This window comes from Betta splendens, chromosome 5, assembly GCF_900634795.4.
Source record: "Betta splendens chromosome 5, fBetSpl5.4, whole genome shotgun sequence".
In the NCBI taxonomy this organism is placed as follows: domain Eukaryota; kingdom Metazoa; phylum Chordata; class Actinopteri; order Anabantiformes; family Osphronemidae; genus Betta; species Betta splendens.
Genome location: NC_040885.2, coordinates 18,627,683 through 18,647,578, shown reverse-complemented (window position 1 = coordinate 18,647,578; position 19,896 = coordinate 18,627,683). Strand labels below are relative to the sequence as shown.

At 46.7% G+C, this 19,896-nt stretch overlaps 3 protein-coding genes across 4 annotated transcripts; all 3 read right to left on the bottom strand.

Annotated features, from left to right (window-relative positions):
- Window positions 1-50: 50 nt before the first annotated feature.
- Window positions 51-4,751, bottom strand: tomm34 (translocase of outer mitochondrial membrane 34). Of its 2 annotated transcripts, none has more exons than XM_029150649.3 (8): window positions 4,540-4,751; window positions 3,538-3,685; window positions 3,328-3,427; window positions 3,074-3,226; window positions 2,729-2,895; window positions 2,394-2,541; window positions 2,051-2,177; window positions 51-1,787 (listed from the first exon to the last, which is right to left on the bottom strand). In XM_029150649.3, the coding sequence occupies exons 2-8, from the start codon at window positions 3,665-3,667 to the stop codon at window positions 1,686-1,688; spliced, it is 927 nt and encodes a 308-aa protein (XP_029006482.1). In that variant the 5' UTR covers window positions 3,668-3,685; window positions 4,540-4,751; the 3' UTR covers window positions 51-1,685. The 2 variants fall into 2 exon arrangements, with proteins under 2 accessions (XP_029006482.1, XP_029006483.1); XM_029150650.3 differs by having other exon boundaries at window positions 4,594-4,750.
- A 547-nt stretch (window positions 4,752-5,298) lies between these two features.
- On the bottom strand, window positions 5,299-10,698 carry tgm8 (transglutaminase 8). Its single transcript, XM_029150644.3, has 15 exons — window positions 10,432-10,698; window positions 9,396-9,566; window positions 9,053-9,307; window positions 8,869-8,987; window positions 8,603-8,731; window positions 8,309-8,486; window positions 8,070-8,205; window positions 7,854-7,963; window positions 7,374-7,489; window positions 7,168-7,294; window positions 6,996-7,102; window positions 6,739-6,913; window positions 6,505-6,668; window positions 5,844-5,974; window positions 5,299-5,772 (listed from the first exon to the last, which is right to left on the bottom strand). The coding sequence occupies exons 1-15, from the start codon at window positions 10,640-10,642 to the stop codon at window positions 5,625-5,627; spliced, it is 2,277 nt and encodes a 758-aa protein (XP_029006477.1). The 5' UTR covers window positions 10,643-10,698; the 3' UTR covers window positions 5,299-5,624.
- A 3,364-nt stretch (window positions 10,699-14,062) lies between these two features.
- Window positions 14,063-18,862, bottom strand: ccndbp1 (cyclin D-type binding-protein 1). Its single transcript, XM_029150646.3, has 11 exons — window positions 18,703-18,862; window positions 18,105-18,164; window positions 17,893-17,972; window positions 17,642-17,723; window positions 17,405-17,501; window positions 17,074-17,147; window positions 16,895-16,971; window positions 16,479-16,738; window positions 16,293-16,353; window positions 15,682-15,728; window positions 14,063-15,412 (listed from the first exon to the last, which is right to left on the bottom strand). The coding sequence occupies exons 1-11, from the start codon at window positions 18,788-18,790 to the stop codon at window positions 15,304-15,306; spliced, it is 1,035 nt and encodes a 344-aa protein (XP_029006479.1). The 5' UTR covers window positions 18,791-18,862; the 3' UTR covers window positions 14,063-15,303.
- Window positions 18,863-19,896: the final 1,034 nt, after the last annotated feature.

Genomic DNA, 19,896 nt, shown 5'->3' with positions numbered 1-19,896 from the left:
ATGAGGAAACCTGTACATGAGGGTCAGTGATACAACTAATGCAAATCAGATCAAAGTCATTTCACTTTATTGAAGCAGATTGACAAAACTGTTTTACAGGTAAAAAGTGAAAGCATTAGAGAAATGATGAAGGCAGCAACTGAAACTGGGACAGGCATCAAACCACAGGAAACAGGAGTAATGAGAAAGTATTTCTGTACAAGAATCTGTTAAGAGCATTTTAACTTGGTTCACCCCTTTGTCTTGAACCACATGCTGCTGCAACCCTAAAACTAGTATAGTATACTAACTCGCATGGAGGACGGAGTCATTTAGATTAACGTAGAGACACAGGACTGGCTTTGATTGGGAATCTCTACAGTCCATCACGACATGAACAGCATCTTATACATCGATCCAATGAGAAAGTAACTGGCTCAAAACCAAGCACACACACGAATAAACTACCTGAGTAAACATGAAAAACAAAGACACAAAATAAACCTGATCAACCATGTGATTTAAAATGGACCTTAAATTTTCTGGCAAACTGATTTTGGATGGGATACAAAATTTTCAGTTTGACCCTTGGACAAACTAACAATCAGCTGGTCAGCTCCAAATTCACTTTATTTCTAAAGGTATCCGATCCGATGGTTTATCCATAATCACACCCATGATTCAGGCACTTTCAGCGCAAACAGAGGAAGTGAAGGTGTAAATAATCTCAACTAAAGGCCTAGTTTCTGTTGCATCACCATGTGCTGTGTCCCACATCCACACAACATACTGATGGAAGCATGTGTTAAGTATCGTCCTGACACTTAAGTTTCCAATATGTCCACTACATTCTGTATATTAATAAACTACACTGGTTTATATGTAAACCAATGGTAAAATGACAACACATAGGAATCTGCTAAACCAGGGGGTCCAACCCTGGTCCTCCAGAACTACTGTCCTGTTGGTTTTCCACTCTCCCTGCCCCAGCTAATACTGATTACCTTGGCCCAGTGTGTTTATCCAATCAGCAGCTAACTGACCATGGTAATCAGCAGAGAGAATTGGAAAACCAGCAGGGCAGAGGCTCTCAAGGACCAGGACTGGACACCCTGTACTGAACAAATCAGGTAGAAAGTGATGGCGCCTGTTTAAGAAGGGCAATTATTTCCTAAATGAACAGTGATTGTCCACATCAGTGATTCGGTTGTGGGTCATAAGAACGGTTGTTTGAGGATGGTCTTTAGCTTTGGGTTGTTTGTTGATTCTAAAAGCTGGAGTGGAAACATTAAGAAGCTTCAGCCCTTTAAAAATAAACAACAGTAAAGGCTTATTCTCAGAAAGAATCAACAATTTCAGCTCTTATAAATAATCATAAATACTCAAGTACAACTTACAGAAACCAACACAAATAATACAAACATCCTCAACGTTCTTAAAATGGCACCGCCTCTTCCAGATATACCCTCTGCTCTGACACCAGCCACAACTGTGTTCTCCAGAAGCTTGAGTTGAGTAAACGGGTCACAGACAAGTTTGTGTAAATGAACTTTTAGGAAACATAGACTCAGACTTTGAAGCAGTTGTGTCGCAGCTCAGCTGCTCTCGGTCACCTTCCTCAACAAAACATCATCGGTGGGTGTTGCTCTCCTTACACGGGGCAGTGACAGAGCCTTACCACTGTTGGCACAGTCTCTGTTCGGTCTTCATTTCTTCTTCTGCACCTCCTGGAGAAGCTTCAGGGCAGCTGTGTTCTTCGGTTCCTCTTTGAGCAGGCGGTTCAGGTCATCGACACAGGCTTTAGTGTCCTGCAGAGTTGACAGTTAATACCAACAAAACACCAAATCTGAAGATGCTAAAAGCCAAAAAAAGAGGACCCTCCACAAAGAGAGAAACTGCCATTCGTCACAAATTAAACCTTCAACTAGCAAGTTTAGAGCTAAAGTGTTCACCTGTGTGTGGGGAATACTGATGAGGACAAGCTGACCATCGTCCGCAGTTATCAAGGCAGGCTAACGCCTGACTGCTTAGTGAGGGAATCAGAAACCGAAGCACAGACTCAGATGCTCACCTTGAGTTCCTTGTGAGCCTGAGCTCTCCTGTAGAGAGCTTTGACGTTGCTGCTGTCAATCTTCAGAGCCTCGTCACAGTCTCTGACAGCATCTCTGTACTGCTTCACTGACAGGTAGCACAAGGCCCTGATCACAAGTCACAATCTGAATGTTAGACTCAACATTTAGCATTTTATAACAAAAAATACAATGAATTTCTTATTACATTATATTATTACTGTGTAATGTGCCACAATCCTGAACCGAATATATATTAAAGGCCCTGAAAGAATCAATGTTACCTTTAGATTTACAATACCTGTCTGAATAAGTGATAATATTCTGAGTGGAGCCCTGGCTCACCGGTTGGTGTAGGTTGTGACTTCCACGGGGTTGTGTTTGAGGCTCTGACTGTATTTCTCGATGGCCTTCTTGTGCTCGCCTTTCTTCACCAGAGCGTTGCCCTCCTCTTTTAGAGCTTGACCTTTCTTTGCATCTTTGTCACCAGGAGCTGTCAAGAGGAGAAAGAGAGAACACTATAAAGCAGGACACCAGAGAATGTGCCTACATGTAGCTGCTCAGTGATTTGTTAGCAACGTCTGATATAATGTAAAAATATCAAATACATGTTTGCTAAATCAAACAATACCATTTCCTTCAGAAAACCACTAATGTGTGTGTTGAACCTTAACCCTCACCAGGTTTTTGCTTGGTGCTGTTCTGTTGTGGTTTGGAGTTTTCTTTTGCAGCGTTGACTGTGTTTTGCTGGGTCAGCTTCTCCCTCACAGACAGAGGAACGGTGGGAATAGGAGGAAGCTTTTCTCTCCACGAGGGACCATCCGCCTCTGTGAGCGCCTTGGTCATCCTAAGAAGAGGTAAAACGCAAAGCGTTAGAGGAATGTGGAGGGCAACTGGGGAGAATGGCACGATGAAAAGATGAAAAAGCCTGATGAGAAGGTTACACGCGACAGAACGTTGATTCATCTTGAATCTGAAAATGTTCTTTTAACTGCTTCTCTCAGACTGTAATACAGGACAGGTACCGGTTGGTGCCGTCATGAGCAGCAGCTATGTTGCAGTCGATCAGCAGAGCCGTCTTATAGTCCACATAGGCCTGTCTGTAGCGCTCCTGAGCTTCGTACGCAGTCGCACGACGTAGCAGAGACTTCACGTTGAAAGGAAGTAACTCCAGAGACCTGGAAATGATCACAAGATGGATGTTAAAGCAAAGATTGACAAATATTGATGGAGCCCAACAGAGCTGAAGCAGCAGAAGATGTGTGTGTTCTATACATACTTGTTGCAGTCTTTGACACATTCCCCACAGTTGCCATTCTTCAGGTAGCTGGCTGCACGGTTCGAGTACAAAACGGCCAAATCCTCTGGGTTACTTTTACCTCAACAACAAAATAATAAGATTTTTTTAAGGGAAGCACTTCATTAAACTAGTAAATCAGTGACATTCAGCGTTAGTCCAGACAACATTGAAGTATTCAGCGACACTCACTGGGCTTCTCCAGCTCTTTAATTGCCTTGTCGTAAAAAGCGGTTGCCTCTCCATACTGGCCCGTCTTAAAACACTCGTTTCCAGCTTGTTTCAGCTCTAACCAGGACTTGGACTTCTGTTTTGGAGCCATGTCTTTTTTGGTCGTTATCTGAACAGATAACAACAACTTCAGTTGCATAAAAATACATTTTTATCAGACAGTGCCAAACTGCTGCTACTTTTAACACAGCACAACCTAGAACCTCATCTGTACAATGTTCAGCCTTCGTTTCATTCAAAGACACACGTTCTAGTGTTAAACGTCAGGTTTAAAGCTCGTCTACACACATCAAGGTGAAAAGTAATGGTTGGATACGCGGTAATCCTCAGACCTTGTATCTGTATTAACACAATTATGGAAAATGTTTCATTATGACTTGACACATAAAAAGGTGAGGGGAAACCGATGGTCCGGTTCGTTATGTGGCTGAATACGTCGTCCTGGTGAACAGATTTCTGGGAAGCCAGGTGTTCAACACAGACGTGGTTAATGTGGTGTTCCTCATTTCCAGTTCAAGTTTTAACAAATGACGTTTTATCACATTACACAATACACATTTATTACATTACATAGTAATTCACACTAACAACGTTGACCAGTGGCATCGTTTGAGGAGTTTTCCCTCAAACCCACCGGCGTTAGCTTAAGTTAGTCCTGGTCAGACTGGTGCATTAGCTAGCTGCTGTTACTACACTGGGTTAGTGGTTAGTTTGGAGTATTTGTGTGGATGATCGTTGTTGGATATAAAGTACAGGTTTGAAGTTATGTTTAAAGAGCCAGTTGTGCTCGGGACTTTACTTTTGCTTTTACTTGAACTTAAATGGTCAGCCACTAGCTTAACAGTTAGTTAACGTTAGCATGCTAGCTTGACTGCGCTAAGTACCGATGACACTCTGGGCTAGTTTAGCGCAGGCTAACCACGCTAGCTAACGATGCTAACGCGAGGAGCTGGAACTTCTCACCGGCTGAGAGGAACAGAACCGCTGGACCCGTCTGAAGCAGCACCGCCTTCTGACCTGTCTGTGCTCCCTGCGAGCTTCAACGTTGGTATTCGTCTGCGCGCGTGTGAGCCGGTTGCTCGGACCCTCGTGCTTTTATTCAGCGGGGCAGGTGGCTGAGGAACTCGCCGGCGGTCTCTAGTAACTTCTCCGCTGTCTCTTTCGGGGCTGTCGCTGCGCTCTATCGGTTTCACTTCGGTCCTGCGCCGCATTCAAATGCTGCCGAAAGCGTGGGACTTTTCACACCAGGTCGCGCCCCCTGGTGGCCTGAATGGATCAGCAGTAATTTCATGGGAAAACTGCAGGTGAGGTCGAACAAGTAACTCCAGAATTTCAACGCATAGCCACTTTTTGTGTTATACATTATATATATTCAATATATATTGTTTAATGGTGATGGCGATGGCGAAATTTATTGATTTATTATCGTGATTAAAGCCCCTGCACTGAGACAACTGACGATCACTATGTGTTTATCAGTTGATCGGAGCAGAGAAAGCCGTAGAATGTAAACAGAGATGACCCCGAGACGAGCATTGGCATTGCCCGAGTTTTCTTCCCACACTGAACGCATCACCGCAAGAGTGCACCGCAGCAGTGGTTTGGTTTCTATTTCAGGTAACAGAACAAATGGTCAGACCTTCACAAACGTAGCACGCGGGTTGCCTGATCTGGAGAATTCAACGATTAACTCATGAAATAAGAAGAAAAAAACAAAGACACTTAAAAGTACAATTTTTATGCTGAAGAATAGTAATAAAACATATTAATATTAATACTTGTTAGGACTTTAGGAGAAATTATTGCAACACAAGTACTATTGAGCGTACAATGTTTCAGACGTAGGAGTCATTCTCTACCACAAGGAGGCGCTCTAGAAGGAAGACGAACGTTTAGCCCTGTTAAGGTACAAAAGGCCATATTTGTTAGTGCAAAGATTCAAGCAGCTAAAGAGCCAGATGTCCCCGTTAAGAACAACTTTGGGGTAATGTGACATTTTGCAGAGTAAAGCAGTAAACAAACAGCTTGTAAACGGTAAAAACTGAGACTTAAGGTTTGACAATGACACTGCAGCTTTTCTTGATGTTTCTGAACGCGGAGCAGTCAAAGTTTGCGATGAGGGTCTTCTCCCCGTTCTTGTAGGGAGAAATCTGGAACTTGGCACGCGCTCGTTTCTTTGGCTGCAGATCTGGAAGCCTGCGGATGGGACGCAATGAGGAGCAGGACTGATGCTAAATGTGACATCGACTAAAGCATCACACACTCACGCAAATCTCTGCTCCTGCATTAGTCCACTGCCGGAGACGGTCAGAGAGCAGTTCTTCAGCAGCTCGTTGATCGGGTTCGTGAAAGCCACTTCCACGCTTGCTTCACGGTTCACTCTGATGTCACCAGACACCTGGAACGCACGGATTTCAAGACACTATTTGAATTCGCTCAGTCAGAAAATCAAACAAGCGCCTGTCACGCATCACCATGAGAAACGTGTCCTAAGATAACACGCTTGTCTCCTCGTCACCACCTCTAAATGATTGGAAACTGCTAAAACATAAACTGCATGTGTAATATTCACCGCTCTAACGGTGTAAAAAGTTGACATGACACTTACTGTTAACAATATGCGTGGTCGCCAGAGGAATGTAGTTCACACATAAATATAATATATATATATATATATATATATAGACATAGGTCTATATATAGACATAGACCATATGGTATATGATGCTGATTCTTGAAAAAGAAATGGATAATTATAAAGACTTATCATTAATAATAATAATAATAATAATAATAATAATAATAATATGTATTTATTTTGTGGTTTTCCCTATGAATTTCTGGGCATAAACACACTTGATTGAGACAACGACCACAGCTGTCTACTAACACAGTGACTAGATAAAAGTAAGTGAGTGTTTTACTGACGGTGATGTCGAGCGGAGGGTTCGCCAACACAATGTCGCGCTGAGCTAAGTATTTGTCGTCAGGCTTCTGTTTGTCGGTGACCAGGCCTGAAATCTTCATGCTGTCACACTGCACCATGTGTTTGCTGTAGGTGGAGAAGGGAACCAGGATGGGGATGGACGTGTCTGTGGGAGACAGCACAGTGATTCAACGCGTGCTTCACTTCCTGCTGCGGTGCAGTCTGTGAAGCAGCACCTCTTCCAGGCGCCAGCGTCTCCTCCTTGGCGTCGCTGCTGATGTTGACGGCTGGCCTCCCGTTGTACGTCATGCCCTGGACGCTGATGCTGACGGACACGGGCCTGGCGCCGGCGCCGGAGCTGCGCAGCACCAGCTTCAGGCTCACGTCCTGGCCGTTCACGGGCCGGGACACCTGGTGTCAGACGGATCAGGACCCAGCATCATTTATCAGTGACAGGGACCCAGCTGCAGAAGATGGCTGCTGTGTGACGCACCTCCTCAAAGGTCAGGGTCACGGGAGGCACCTCTCCGTCCTTCGCCGCCTCGTTGTTAGCATTCACGGCGGTGGCGTGTTTGTACACTTCTCTCTCCTTGTCGGTCCCTGTGGACGAGACGCGGGTGAGTCAGGAGCTGCTGTGGCGTCACACGCTGCTTCTTCGGACGCACCCTCTGGGTACTTGTAGGTGTCCGTGATGTCCACCCTCTTGTTGCTGCCCACAGCCTTGGTGGAGATGTTCTGACCCACTCGCTTGGTGTCTGAGAAAATATTCACCTTGGAGCCGTCGGCTTTGACCTGACAGGACACAGACTGCGTTCAGTGTGGGAGCCCTGACACTTAAAGGAGCCATGGGAGGTTTCAGGCGGTCACTGACCAACCAGTCGATACAGTCGGCGTTGACCTCGGCGTAGATGAACGGGACGTCATATTTAAGGTTTGTGTCCCCGTTCAGGATGGCTTTGACCGAGGCTGGGCCGCAGCAGTACGCGCCTTTATGCACACACACACACACACACACACACACACACACACACACACACACACACACACACACACAAACACACACACACACGGAACTCAGCAACACAAATAGTTTAAGGTCATTTAAGGTCATCTGTCTGCAAGTCTGGGAATTATTTAAATTACTTTTACATATTGAAAACAAAGGCGCTGATTTATCATGAGATCGGTTCAGGAAACATTTCAGATGAGTCATTTGCTTTAAGTGCCAAGTCTCAAAGTGGAGAAACGGGTCACGCTACAGTAAATCAGAACAAGAAACACGTTACGCTAACAAGGTAGGAAAAAGCTCCTGAGGTCAAATATAACAAGAAGTAAAAACAGGTTGTTTTACCCTCGCTTTTCTCCTGTGGAGTTGGATCCAAAACCTGCCAGCCGTCATATGTCCCGTCTGCCGCCAGGTCCGGACGCCTCATATGCGCCTCCACCCACACGTGATAGTTCCTGAAGCCACACGCGGCAGAAGACTGAAGCAAAGCCCGAGGAGCCGACCCCCGCGTGGGATCTGGGCCGAGCTCTTCGAGGCGTGGATGCGTGAACGAGCGCTCACCACACGCTGTCTGCACTCTCCTTCTCCCTGACGCCGTAATCGGCGTGGTACTCGTCGATAATCAGGTTCCCGTCGTTGTCATGGGCCGACTCGTAGTTGGTGACGACCCGGCAGGGGATGCCCAGCAGACGCATCACTGGAAGCAAAGCAGGAAATGAACTCCCGCCCCTCACGTTCTGTTACAAATACGAGCATGTATGGAATTCAGCCCAGCTGGAGGGTGAACGCTCAGATGGTACCTGAACACATCACGGCAGCGAACACCCAGCACTGTCCGTACTTGACGGGGCTGCAGTCGCTGTAGAACCACTTCCTGAGGATGGCGTAGCTGCCGGTCCACTGGGACGGAGCGACGCCGCCCCGGAACGAGGACCCCCAGTTCCCCTCCAACACGCCGCGGTCGTCCGCACAGTTGATCTGGACACAGAGCACACAGCACATGTGGGCCGCCCACCTGGACCCAACGGGCAGAAGCGGGCCCGGCCCGGCCCGGGCCGGGCCGGGCCGGGCCGGGCCGGGCCGGGCCGTCCTACCATGGCGCTGACCACGCGGCCCACGTAGATGGGGTTACAGCGAGCGGACTCGTCCTCGGCCGCGTTCTGCAGGTGCTTGTTGTTGACGTCCAGTAACTTCAGACAGATGTTCACCATGTTGTCCTCAAACTGGACACAGAGACAGAAGCATCCACTCATTAAAGCCCTTCAGCTGCTTTTATTTCACCCAGTGTGACGTTCACTCATTAAGAGTCCACCGAACGGTTTGAAACGTGTTTTTTTTATTGAATCTGGTTTATATCTACCTGTCCAAAGTCCCAGAGCACGGGCGTGATATAGGATCCACTTCCCTTGAAAATGACTCCTTGCTCGTTCATGACGTACTCTCCTCTCTCGCTCTCATCGGGCAGAAACACCCAGTCATCTGCGAGAAGGCGCAGTTAGCGCAAACCGGCTGGAGGCGCGCAGCGGCGCGTCACACGCACTCACCTGGGCACCACGGGTTGAAGAGCACCGCCGGCCGGGCCAGCACCGTCTGCGCGTCCCCGTGCCTCACGGTGAGCGTGTAGCGGCCCACGGGGGCGCTGGCGTGGGGGGTGATGGCCAGCACCAGGACGCCCGCGGCCGCAGCCGAGCTCTCGTCAAGCTCGATCTTCCAGACCGCCTTGGCGGACGGTGAACGCCCCTCGCGGTCCGGGATGCCGAAGCAGGAGCGCGTGCCCCGGTCCTCGGACGGAGCCTCTCCTGCAGCACGAGCGCAGTGAGTTAGTGCGAAGCGGAGAAGCGCGAAGCGCGGAGCGAGCGCGCGCGCGCGCCCGCGCGCGGGCCTGACCGGTCTCCGCGGCCACCGTCAGCGCGTGCACGGTGGGGTCGAAGCCCTGCGTCAGTCGGAGGGTCACGGTGAACGGCTGGCCTCGCCTCACGACCAGCGCGTCCGCGCACAGGCCGCTGGTGTGGTGTTCGCGGCCGTTGGTCTTCGTGTTGAGATCCACCTCCTTGAAAACTGGGGGAAACGAAGTAACAGGTTTCACTTAAACCAATTCATTCACCCGCGACAGAGACAATGAAATACCGTAAAGTACGTGGTGGCAAACAGTTCATAGAGCAACAACAAAACACGCGAAAGCCTCGCGAATGTGTCTGAGTTTTAGAGAGAAATAGTCCCACAAGTCTCAGCCTCGTTGTTTTTGTTTGTGGCCTCCACGGACGCACGTGCGGGTCACACACACACACACACACACACACACACACACACACACACACACACACACACACACACACACACACACACACCAGCTGAAGGTGTGGCGACACCACCAGTGTTTCACAACACGCGCTGTCACGTTGTCAACGTTGAACCCGCTGCTTCCACGGATCGACGATCCTCATGTGAATGATGTCTGTCTAAAAGTATGAGAGCGTGTTTTAAAGCTAAAGCAGAGGCGTTTTCCATCTTGGCCTTTTTTAATTTTGTCATTCTCATCATCACAGTTCTCATAACTTCACCATCACAGTTTAGAACTTTCACTGGACATTAGCATTTAATATATGACTTTTTTTTTTTTTTTCTTTTCTGACGTCCTTCAATACATGTGATTGGAAGGAAAACGTGGCACGAGAGCAGCGGCTGCGTCCACACCTGAACACAGCTGAGCGACGCGTGCCCCTGACATTCAATGAGCCGCGCGTAAAGGTGGAACCCGTACAACACATTTCTCGCATCTGTTCTACTTTTCCGACCAGTTTCGCAACAGCCGTTTTAAACCTTCGCGTGACGCGTGACGCGCCCCAGAAGCAACAACGATCCAAGTTTTAAACAGATGCAGTGGATGAATGTGCGTCGGGCGGAGGCAGATGCCTGTACTCACTGGACGCTTTACTGTCTGCTGCCATCTCTGCATGCGCTCTCCTCCGGTGGCAGGTGTAGACACAGAGTGGGTGTGGATGCGTTGGCAGGCGGGAGCACAGTGACAAGTGATTTGGAGCTGATGGATTTATACTCAGCCAAGCCCAGCCCACTTCCAAACGACTCCAGCGCTCCCAAGAAATCCTGCAGTGATTAAACACAGATGCTGCCATCACAAGTACAATAGTGAAGAGAAGGGTGGCACAAGGAACCAGGAGGAGGTGGGTCCGGTCAGCGGGTGGGTCCGTTCAGCTGGTGGATCCGATCAGCTGGTGGATCCGATCAGCTGGTGGTCCAGATCAGCTGGTGGATCCGATCAGCTGGTGGATCCGATCAGCTGGTGGTCCAGATGAGCTGGTGGATTCGATCAGCTGGTGGATCCGATCAGCGGGGGGGTCCGATCAGCTGGTGGGTCCGGTCATATGGTGGATCCGATCAGCTGGTGGATCCGATCAGCTGGTGGATCCGATCAGCTGGTGGTCCAGATCAGCTGGTGGATCCGATCAGCTGGTGGATCCGATCAGCTGGTGGTCCAGATCAGCTGGTGGATCCGATCAGCTGGTGGATCCGATCAGCTGGTGGTCCAGATGAGCTGGTGGTCCAGATGAGCTGGTGGATTTGATCAGCTGGTGGATCCGATCAGCTGGTGGTCCAGATGAGCTGGTGGTCCAGATGAGCTGGTGGATTCGATCAGCTGGTGGATCCGATCAGCTGGTGGTCCAGATCAGCTGGTGGATCCGATCAGCTGGTGGTCCAGATCAGCTGGTGGGTCCGGTCAGCTGGTGGCCCAGATGAGCTGGTGGTCCAGATGAGCTGGTGGATCCGATCAGCGGGGGGGAGTCCGATCAGCTGATGGGTCCGGTCATATGGTGGATTCGATCAGCTGTTGGATCCGATCAGCTGGTGGATCCGGTCAGCTGGTGGCCCAGATGAGCTGGTGGTCCAGATGAGCTGGTGGATCCGATCAGCGGGGGGGAGTCCGATCAGCTGATGGGTCCGGTCATATGGTGGATCCGATCAGCTGGTGGATCCGATCAGCTGGTGGATCCGTTCAGCTGGTGGTCCAGATCAGCTGGTGGATCCGATCAGCTGGTGGTCCAGATGAGCTGGTGGTCCAGATGAGCTGGTGGATTTGATCAGCTGGTGGATCCGATCAGCTGGTGGTCCAGATGAGCTGGTGGTCCAGATGAGCTGGTGGATTCGATCAGCTGGTGGATCCGATCAGCTGGTGGTCCAGATCAGCTGGTGGATCCGATCAGCTGGTGGTCCAGATCAGCTGGTGGATCCAATCAGCTGGTGGATCCGATCAGCTGGTGGATCCGATCAGCTGGTGGTCCAGATGAGCTGGTGGATTCGATCAGCTGGTGGATCCGATCAGCGGGGGGGTCCGATCAGCTGGTGGGTCCGGTCATATGGTGGATCCGATCAGCTGGTGGATTCGATCAGCTGGTGGGTCCAATCAGATGGTGGGTCTGGTCAGCTGGTAGATCCGATCAGCTGGTGTTCCAGATGAGCTGGTGGATTCGATCAGCTGGTGTGTCCAAGGAAGAGCTCCTCCGGTGGAAGCTGAGCTGCTGCTGAACACCGAGGCAGGTTTCATGCTGACCTCCTCACCTCTTATCGTCTTATCATCACACCCAACACTCCATAAATCCTTTTATCAAGTGGCTTCTTCTGAGCATTGAAGGAAACTTACACTTGATGCTGGAAGAAAGACTTTTTATCTTTGATTTCATTTCCAGCACTTTGAGGCTTTGGGCACTTTTTGATGCCTCTGTTGTTCTGAAGGCTAATGACTGGTCCAATCCATTCTGCAATGTGAGCAGGGTGTGAAGTTCATATGGTGAACGAGTTGTTCATTAGAACCACATCAGAATTGTGATTGTGACTCTGTCCATTTTTTCCTAATCCTCAGATCAGATGCATTATGTCATTATGATGAAATCATCATGTTTCACCATTCACTTTAAGATTCCAGCTAATATTTTAATCTTAGTCACAACCTTCTTCGCAAGTGAATCATTTTAATGTGAAACTGTTTAGGTGTGAGATGGTTTCGTTGACTCAGGAGGAGCGTCTACATCTTGCTGCCATCGATGCCAACTGACAGAGGTGAAACCTGCTGGGACAATAACTCAGTGGTGTCGATGTCACTGGGTCACAGGCACTTTAGTGTCAAACCGAAACGCTGCCGGAGATTCTCCCTCATCCCCTTCACGACCTGTCGTGTGTCGACAGCAGAGCAATGGGCTCGTCTGATCTAAATGTTAAATGTAAATGTTAATGTTTAATGGTCGTGAAGCTTAAGACTGAATATTCATGAATGTGCACGTAGACTCCACCCCTACCCTCAAACAGCGCCGGTCTCAGATCAGAAACACGAACTCAATCGCCTCAAACAGTGCGCGCAAACCCCGCCCACATCTGACCTGGAACCTTTTGTTTTTAGCCAGGACGTAACTTCGGCTAGCTAGTATAGTTAGCCAACTAATTCTCCACCGGCGCCACAGAAATACTCTATTTAAACCTACTTAACTCCCCATTAATGGTGTTTAGGACAGAACGGCAGTTTGAAGCGGAGCCTCAGCCCGCACACCTGCCGTTACAGCCCGTTCAATCTCCCCCAACGGGAGGGAGTCGGAGCTGGCGGCCATGATGGCTTCGACTTCAGGCTTCTCTCCAGTATTTTCGTGCACCGATCCAGAGTCAGATGTGGGCGGAGCTATGCGTACTTTTTGAGGGGTCTGAGTCCACGTCACTGATCTAGGATCATAGGGGGTGGAGTCTACTTAAATATTCAGTTTTACCCTCGGTGATCATTTAACATTTACACTTAACATTTACATTTAACATTTACATTTAACATTTACATTTAGACTTTTGCACATTTAACTAAATGTGAGAAAACATGTTGTGTCATTTAGATAAATTTTTAAAGCAGTTATAGGTGCTCCTTTTACATTCGGCAGCTGAGAGAAGCATTATTTATTTAGTGTCCAGAATTAGAGGAAACATCTAGTCAGATGTAAGGATTACATTGTTTCTCAGGTCTATTGCAAAACGTTACGTGAGTTGTCAGGCTTCCAGATGAACCACCCATCGGGTTCACACGCACTGTCACAACTGATTGAGTGCTTGTACCTGCTTGACTGGACCTTTTATGCCCATGCGGGTGTCAGTAAATACTGTATTTGAGACGAGTGCTGTCATCTGAAGTTTGAACATGTAACGTAGATCTGCGTGAAGCCTTTTGCTGGGGCTGATGGTCAGGGGTCGGGGGTCAGGGGTCGGGTAGGGCTGCCGTTGGGTGAGTACACGGCTGCTGGGGTGCGTCTGGTAACAGGCTGAGACATGTGGCTGAACTACTCCCAGCAGCTGCTGTCAAAATCATATTAGTTTTATCACTGAAGCAACGCCTACAAAGTCGACCTGACCTTTTCTAACTTCAGCAGCTTCTGTTGTCTTTGTTCAGAACAAGTCTGGCAGCTCAGTGTGATGGGAAGGCAAACGCTGGCATCAGCTGATCCTAATTTATGATTATATGTTAGATGTCGCTTTGTAAATGTCAACATGATCACATTGTAACACAAATCTCATAAACCAGAGTTTTATTCACAATAGAACAAAAAAAATTCAATCAGGACTCCTCAAAGTTAAACCTGTGCTCATTTTGCCACCTGTTGCAAACAACTAGGAATCACCCAGCATGCATTTGGAGTCAAACAGCATCTTGGACAGACTCGCCTCTCAGCTCAGGCTGTGGGGAGACACTGCTGAGCTCAGCTCCACGTGTGGAACCCTCCATCCTGCGCGTTGGTAGAAGCGAGGCCAGAGTGTCGAGTGGTGAACGGATTAACTAAACGAAGCCGGTGAACACGTCACCAAAAACTATGCTAAAGGAGAATATTATACATTCCTTCAGTGGGTGTAACTCCAAACGCAGCACTTGTGTGCTGACGAGTGATCAACAAAAGAGATGTGAGCAATTAACAGAACTAGAACCAGTGGGACATCCTGTGAAAACGCTGGCAACGCCCGGCTGTGACTGGGCGGGAGCAGGGTCAGACCCTGGACCTGTCCCAGCCCAGCAGGCAACCGTCACACCTACGGCAGGTGAAAGGGACCGCGCTGCATGTCTGCGTGAGGTGGGGGAAGCCGGACAGAACCCACATGTGCTCCACGTTAGGATTCAGCGTCACCGCACCTCCGATTCCCTCGTGACAGAGTTTAATTATGCCTTACTTTTTTCAGTTGGCCCTCAGTGTTAGAATCACTGAAACCACCCAGGTGTGTGTGGAGGCGTGGGTGTGATTCAGGTTTCTTTAGTAATCGCTGAATCTCACATCACCACCACGATGGTCGCACAGATAAAGGGCAGATGACACCACTATGCAGGAAACTACTGGAGCCACAACCTGGAGATGAGACCACAGTTTAATAATAATAATGAATTAATTGAATCAGTTCATCTACATAAGTCATTTGTTTGGTGACTGTTGAAAAACACATCAAAGTCACTGACTAAGACCTGAAATGTGGACGGACTGGCTCCTCGTGTTGGATGGTAAATGTTTGCTTCCATGGAACAACGATTAAAAAGAGTCAACTTGTCATTTTAATTAAATCAGTTGGTAATATAACAACTGTTCCTGGAGCAGTTTCACAAGCATTCAAATGCAGACTGAGTCAGAAGCAATGCAACAAACGCAAGGCAGCAGCTTCCACTAAGGAGAAGCCCACCTCACAGCAGGTACATGACCGCACTGGAGCAAGCTCAGTCTGCGTCTGAGCAGGAACACACACACACACACACACACACACACACACACACACACTAGCTGTCCTGCTGAATGAGGTCGTGGGCTTTCTGCAGGTTGTGACTGACGGCGCTGTCCAAGAACTGAACCCAGGTCAGCTCTGACTCCCCACACACATGGCTGCACCTGGAGAGGCAGAGAACAAAGGTCGTGGAGTTTGTAGGAAGGTTTACATGTATTTATATCTGGTCTCACCGAACAAGTAGTTGTCAAACACCAACTGTTAAGCCTGAGGAAATCTGGCTTCGTTAGGAGGAAACTTTATTCAGCATATCAACTGGCATCAACTCAGTCATTCTACTGACAATCAGTTTGGACATGTTAAAGGCCAATTAGTTCTTATTTCAGGAGTTGGTAGCTTTACTTGAGTAAATACTGCAGGAAGCCTGTCTTACCTGATGATGCCAAGAACCTTCTCCAGCAGTGCTGCTACCTTAGAAACCTGTAGACAAACAGGGTGGAATGAGTAAAAACACAGCTGTTAACTTGACATGGCACTTTGTGCAGAATTGGACCAGTTGGTGCATGTACTACTGCACCGACAAACCTTTAAAATAAATGAACCTACAGAGGTATCTGCTTCGGTGGGAGGAATTAAAACACAGTTTCGCTTTGATCCAGACCAATATGAATTAACTTTAACTTGGTGAAAAGCTTTGTCTGCGTGACATCTGGCAGAATAAATGGCTGTGGAGCTGCATTCAGGCTACAGGGAGGCGTTCGAAGCAGAGGAGCACTGCAGCAGACTTTCAACATCAGAGCTACTAAAGAAGAAAATGTTTTCTGTGGATTACTGAGAATTGTTAAAACAAATAAAATGAAAACTGTTGTAAAAAACTAGGAGAAAAATAACATGTTATCATAATGTTATATAATATAATGTTATTATTACATATTATTTTGTATTTTATTTTATGTTATTGCCAAAATATCTGAATGTGGAGAAGCATGCTTAATGAATGAAAAACATGGCTTCACTCATAATGAAAGGTTCAGTGTTTCTTACATTGTTCTCTACTCCACTGTAGTCCATGGGGGGGTAGAGACAAAGAGCCAGATCATCTATGCTGAGATGCAAAGACAAAATGTGATGTTTCATTACAGTAAAACTTGATATAGAAAGTGGAATATTGCTTCTATGTATTTTCTCTCTACGTTACATCAGCGTGTATTACTAAGAGTTTGTGTTTACCCAGGGCTGATGTCTTTGGTGATGTCAGCCAGGTCGTCGAGCTGCGCCACATTCTGAGCAGCACTGACGTCACCGTTGGTTTTGACAGCTGATGCCAGCTTCCTGAGGCACGCAGCGGAAGCCTTCATCAGCCCCTGGCACGGACCAATCACGCGCCGATCCTTCTCTGACCAGTATGTGTCCTGGTTGCCTCGAGGCTCGTCCCCATCCTGGTCATCGTCAAGGACGTCGCTAAATGGATCCTGTGCCTCAGATAAAGCCTGGAGACAAAGCATGAGTGTACATCCATGTAACAGTTGTGTGACTTTGTGAATGAGAAGCAGTGTCAAAGTGCTTTGAGTAAGAAAAATATAAAAAATCTATAAATTCAGATTTAGTTGTTTATGGATTCATTCATTGCGTTAGTGAGTGAGTACCTGTTCGATTTCCTCTATTGCATCTTTCACAACTCCACTCTGAGCAGACAGAGCCACAAGAACAGCCGCTTTATTATCTGTGAGAGACACACACACATGCACATACACACACAGTGAATGGACAGATTAAGGAACTAAATGAATACGATGTGTGTTTAAAATCTGTTTGTTTATCTGACCTCGTGGCAACTGGGTGAACTGGTCACAAGCTGACCAGACACTTCCTGTTGATATTAACTGTTCCTGGCTCATACTGGGAAAAAAAGAGGACAAATAACAAGACAACAGTTGGATGGTAAATGGCCTTTTAATATTGCTCACTATAAACAAAGTGTCATTGTTTGCTCTGTGTTCATAAAAAAAAAACACTCAATTATTCACAACTCCTCCCTGAAGAGTCAGGTACTCTGTCAGTGCTAGTTTAAAAGTGTGTGTCTGTTGCTGTGTGGTAATATCACGTAGGGTTAAGAAGTTTGATTACGTCTGATCTGTGTGTCATCTTTTATGTACCTCTGCAGGGGTGTGCTTAGTATGATCTCCACTAGCTGTGCGACTCCTTCCAAAACTCCAACAGTGGCGTCTCTGACCTGTTGCCGCAAGGTGATACCTGAGACACATGTACGATATAATGAGCTTTAACTCTGACTATGAAAGAACAGAAATAATAGCATATAATGAATATCAACAGATTGTTCTTCTGGTGTTGATACCAGTCGATACTAGTACATATTTAGTGGTGTTGGTTACCTTGGCTCTTTGGTAGCCAGTAATATACTGTTGAAAGAGTGAAAAGGCTCTTTAAGATGGACTCTGCCAATTTCTCTCCATCCTGTAAAAATAACAGAAAAGAACATCTAACTACAAAAACTTAAATGGTCAGTTTAAGTGTATCACCATTTCTCAAGTTTTATGTATCTCAGATTTGTGAAACCTACAGTAGATTGAGAATCTTTACAGATATATTAGACCTAAATCATTTTCTGTCCGTGTAACGTCACCTGCTCTGATGGCAGAGGGGGTTTGGAGTAGGCCAAGCTGAGTTTAGTGGCTTCATGAGAAACAGCCTTTACTGCTTGGTCTGGGGACAGAGAGACAGTGATGTGTTTTAATGGTGATGTGACAGTGAGCATGATTGAGAACAGTGATTTAAAATAACCATCAATATAGGATCATCAATTAACACAAAACTTAAGGTTAAGCTGTACTCAACTCAGAGTGTCCCAGAAGTTGGAGAGGTTAAAGGCTCCGTCCGACTCGTTGGGTTCTCCATCTGACAGTTATACACAATATCAACATTTGGTTCAAAACAGGCTGCAATTTTCAGTGAAACCGATCATTATGTTTACATTTTAAATAGTTTCAGTAAAGGAACAAATAAATGTTGTCTGAAGAAAAGCAACTGATAAACGATTGCACATTTGTGATGTTTTGGCCTTGAATACAGAATTTAAATGTGGGCATCTTTAATATAGACACTACTGTCAAAAACAAACAATACGACAAATTATTAAAAGGTGCTAAAGGTAAACGCCAGCTGAACGTAGCCGTAATTGCCATGTTATCAAGTGCTTGGCTTGACGTGACGTTGGCTCAGAGTGTTGATGTCAGTTAATTTACCAGAGAAGAAAATCTGAATACAACAAAAAATGTTAAAGCACAACACGTAGTAATAATAAAGTAAAAACCGAGGAGTGTGTTCTTACAGAGCACCAGCGTATCTTGGTTATTGCTAAGGTTAGCACGGCTAGCTAGCCGGCTTACTGTTAACGGGTAAATTTGCCTTGTCATGTCAGATGTTTCATATTTACCTCTGACTCGGTCTCTGATACACTGGATGGAGTTCAGGACATTTCGCAAAGGCAAAAAGGAGTTTTCTGTACAATTATCGGCACTCATGGCACCAACGTTTTAGGACCGCTACATACATGCGTGTTGTGGAACCATAAAAGAACCGGAAGTTGTACCGGGGACAAATATGGAAGAAACGACAGGTATGTCGGACAGGACTAAATGCGACACATCTCAACACGTTGGCGACATCTTACGGTTAGACCGAAATACCGCAAGAACGAAGTGTAATAATACTAATAATAATAAGATTAGACACAACTTTGACCTTGATGTCCTAAACATTATGAACAAAATCACAGTTTTATACAGATAATTTTCATGTATAGAAACAGTTGATTATTTACACTCTGCTTAATAGACCACAACTATGTTCCCTGTATATACATACATATATAATAATTAATTTTTTACTAAGACTGCCCTGTTTGCTTATAGTAGATGTGATTTGTATTATTGTATGTTAACCACACTCAGCTGTATACACGTTTTTATTCAGTTTACTTACATGCATTGTTAAAAACAACTCAAACACAACAATAAAATACTAATTTACTTCCTCAAAGCATGAATTTTGATTGCATTAATCTGGCTGCTTGGTGAGTAAGATGACTCCGATCAATATGCCGAGGAGGCACAAAGCAAGGCACACGCCTAAGAAGACTGCCCCAGGACTAAGTCTCTTCCTCAGCTTTGTGGATTGAACAAAACAAACAACCTCATTTAGTGTGTTTCTGAGGTTTCTGCTGTAAAATGTAGCTGAGGCTCTGGGAAATTAGATGTATGTCAAGTGTTCTAACCTGCAAGCAAGATTTTTATGAGCTTATAAATAACATTACAGCTGCCCCAAGGTTTGTCCAAAGCAAGTTAGAAGAAGTGCACTCATTCTGCCGGAGAACCAAAGCTAGATATTATCTTAATTGGAAGTGTATCCCTGCAGCATCGTGGAGCCACAACAGAGACGAGCCTTGATTAAGATAAACGATCACAGTATCCTCAAGACTGGGCGCCCAAGAAGAAAACAACATCGGTTTCCTAAAACACGCCAATACACAACGAGTTTACATTGAAGTAATAAAGCCCTGCAGCAGCTGGCATCATCCTTTGGCCTCTGGGAACAAACGAGGAAGTCAGATGATGTTGGAGCCTCTCAG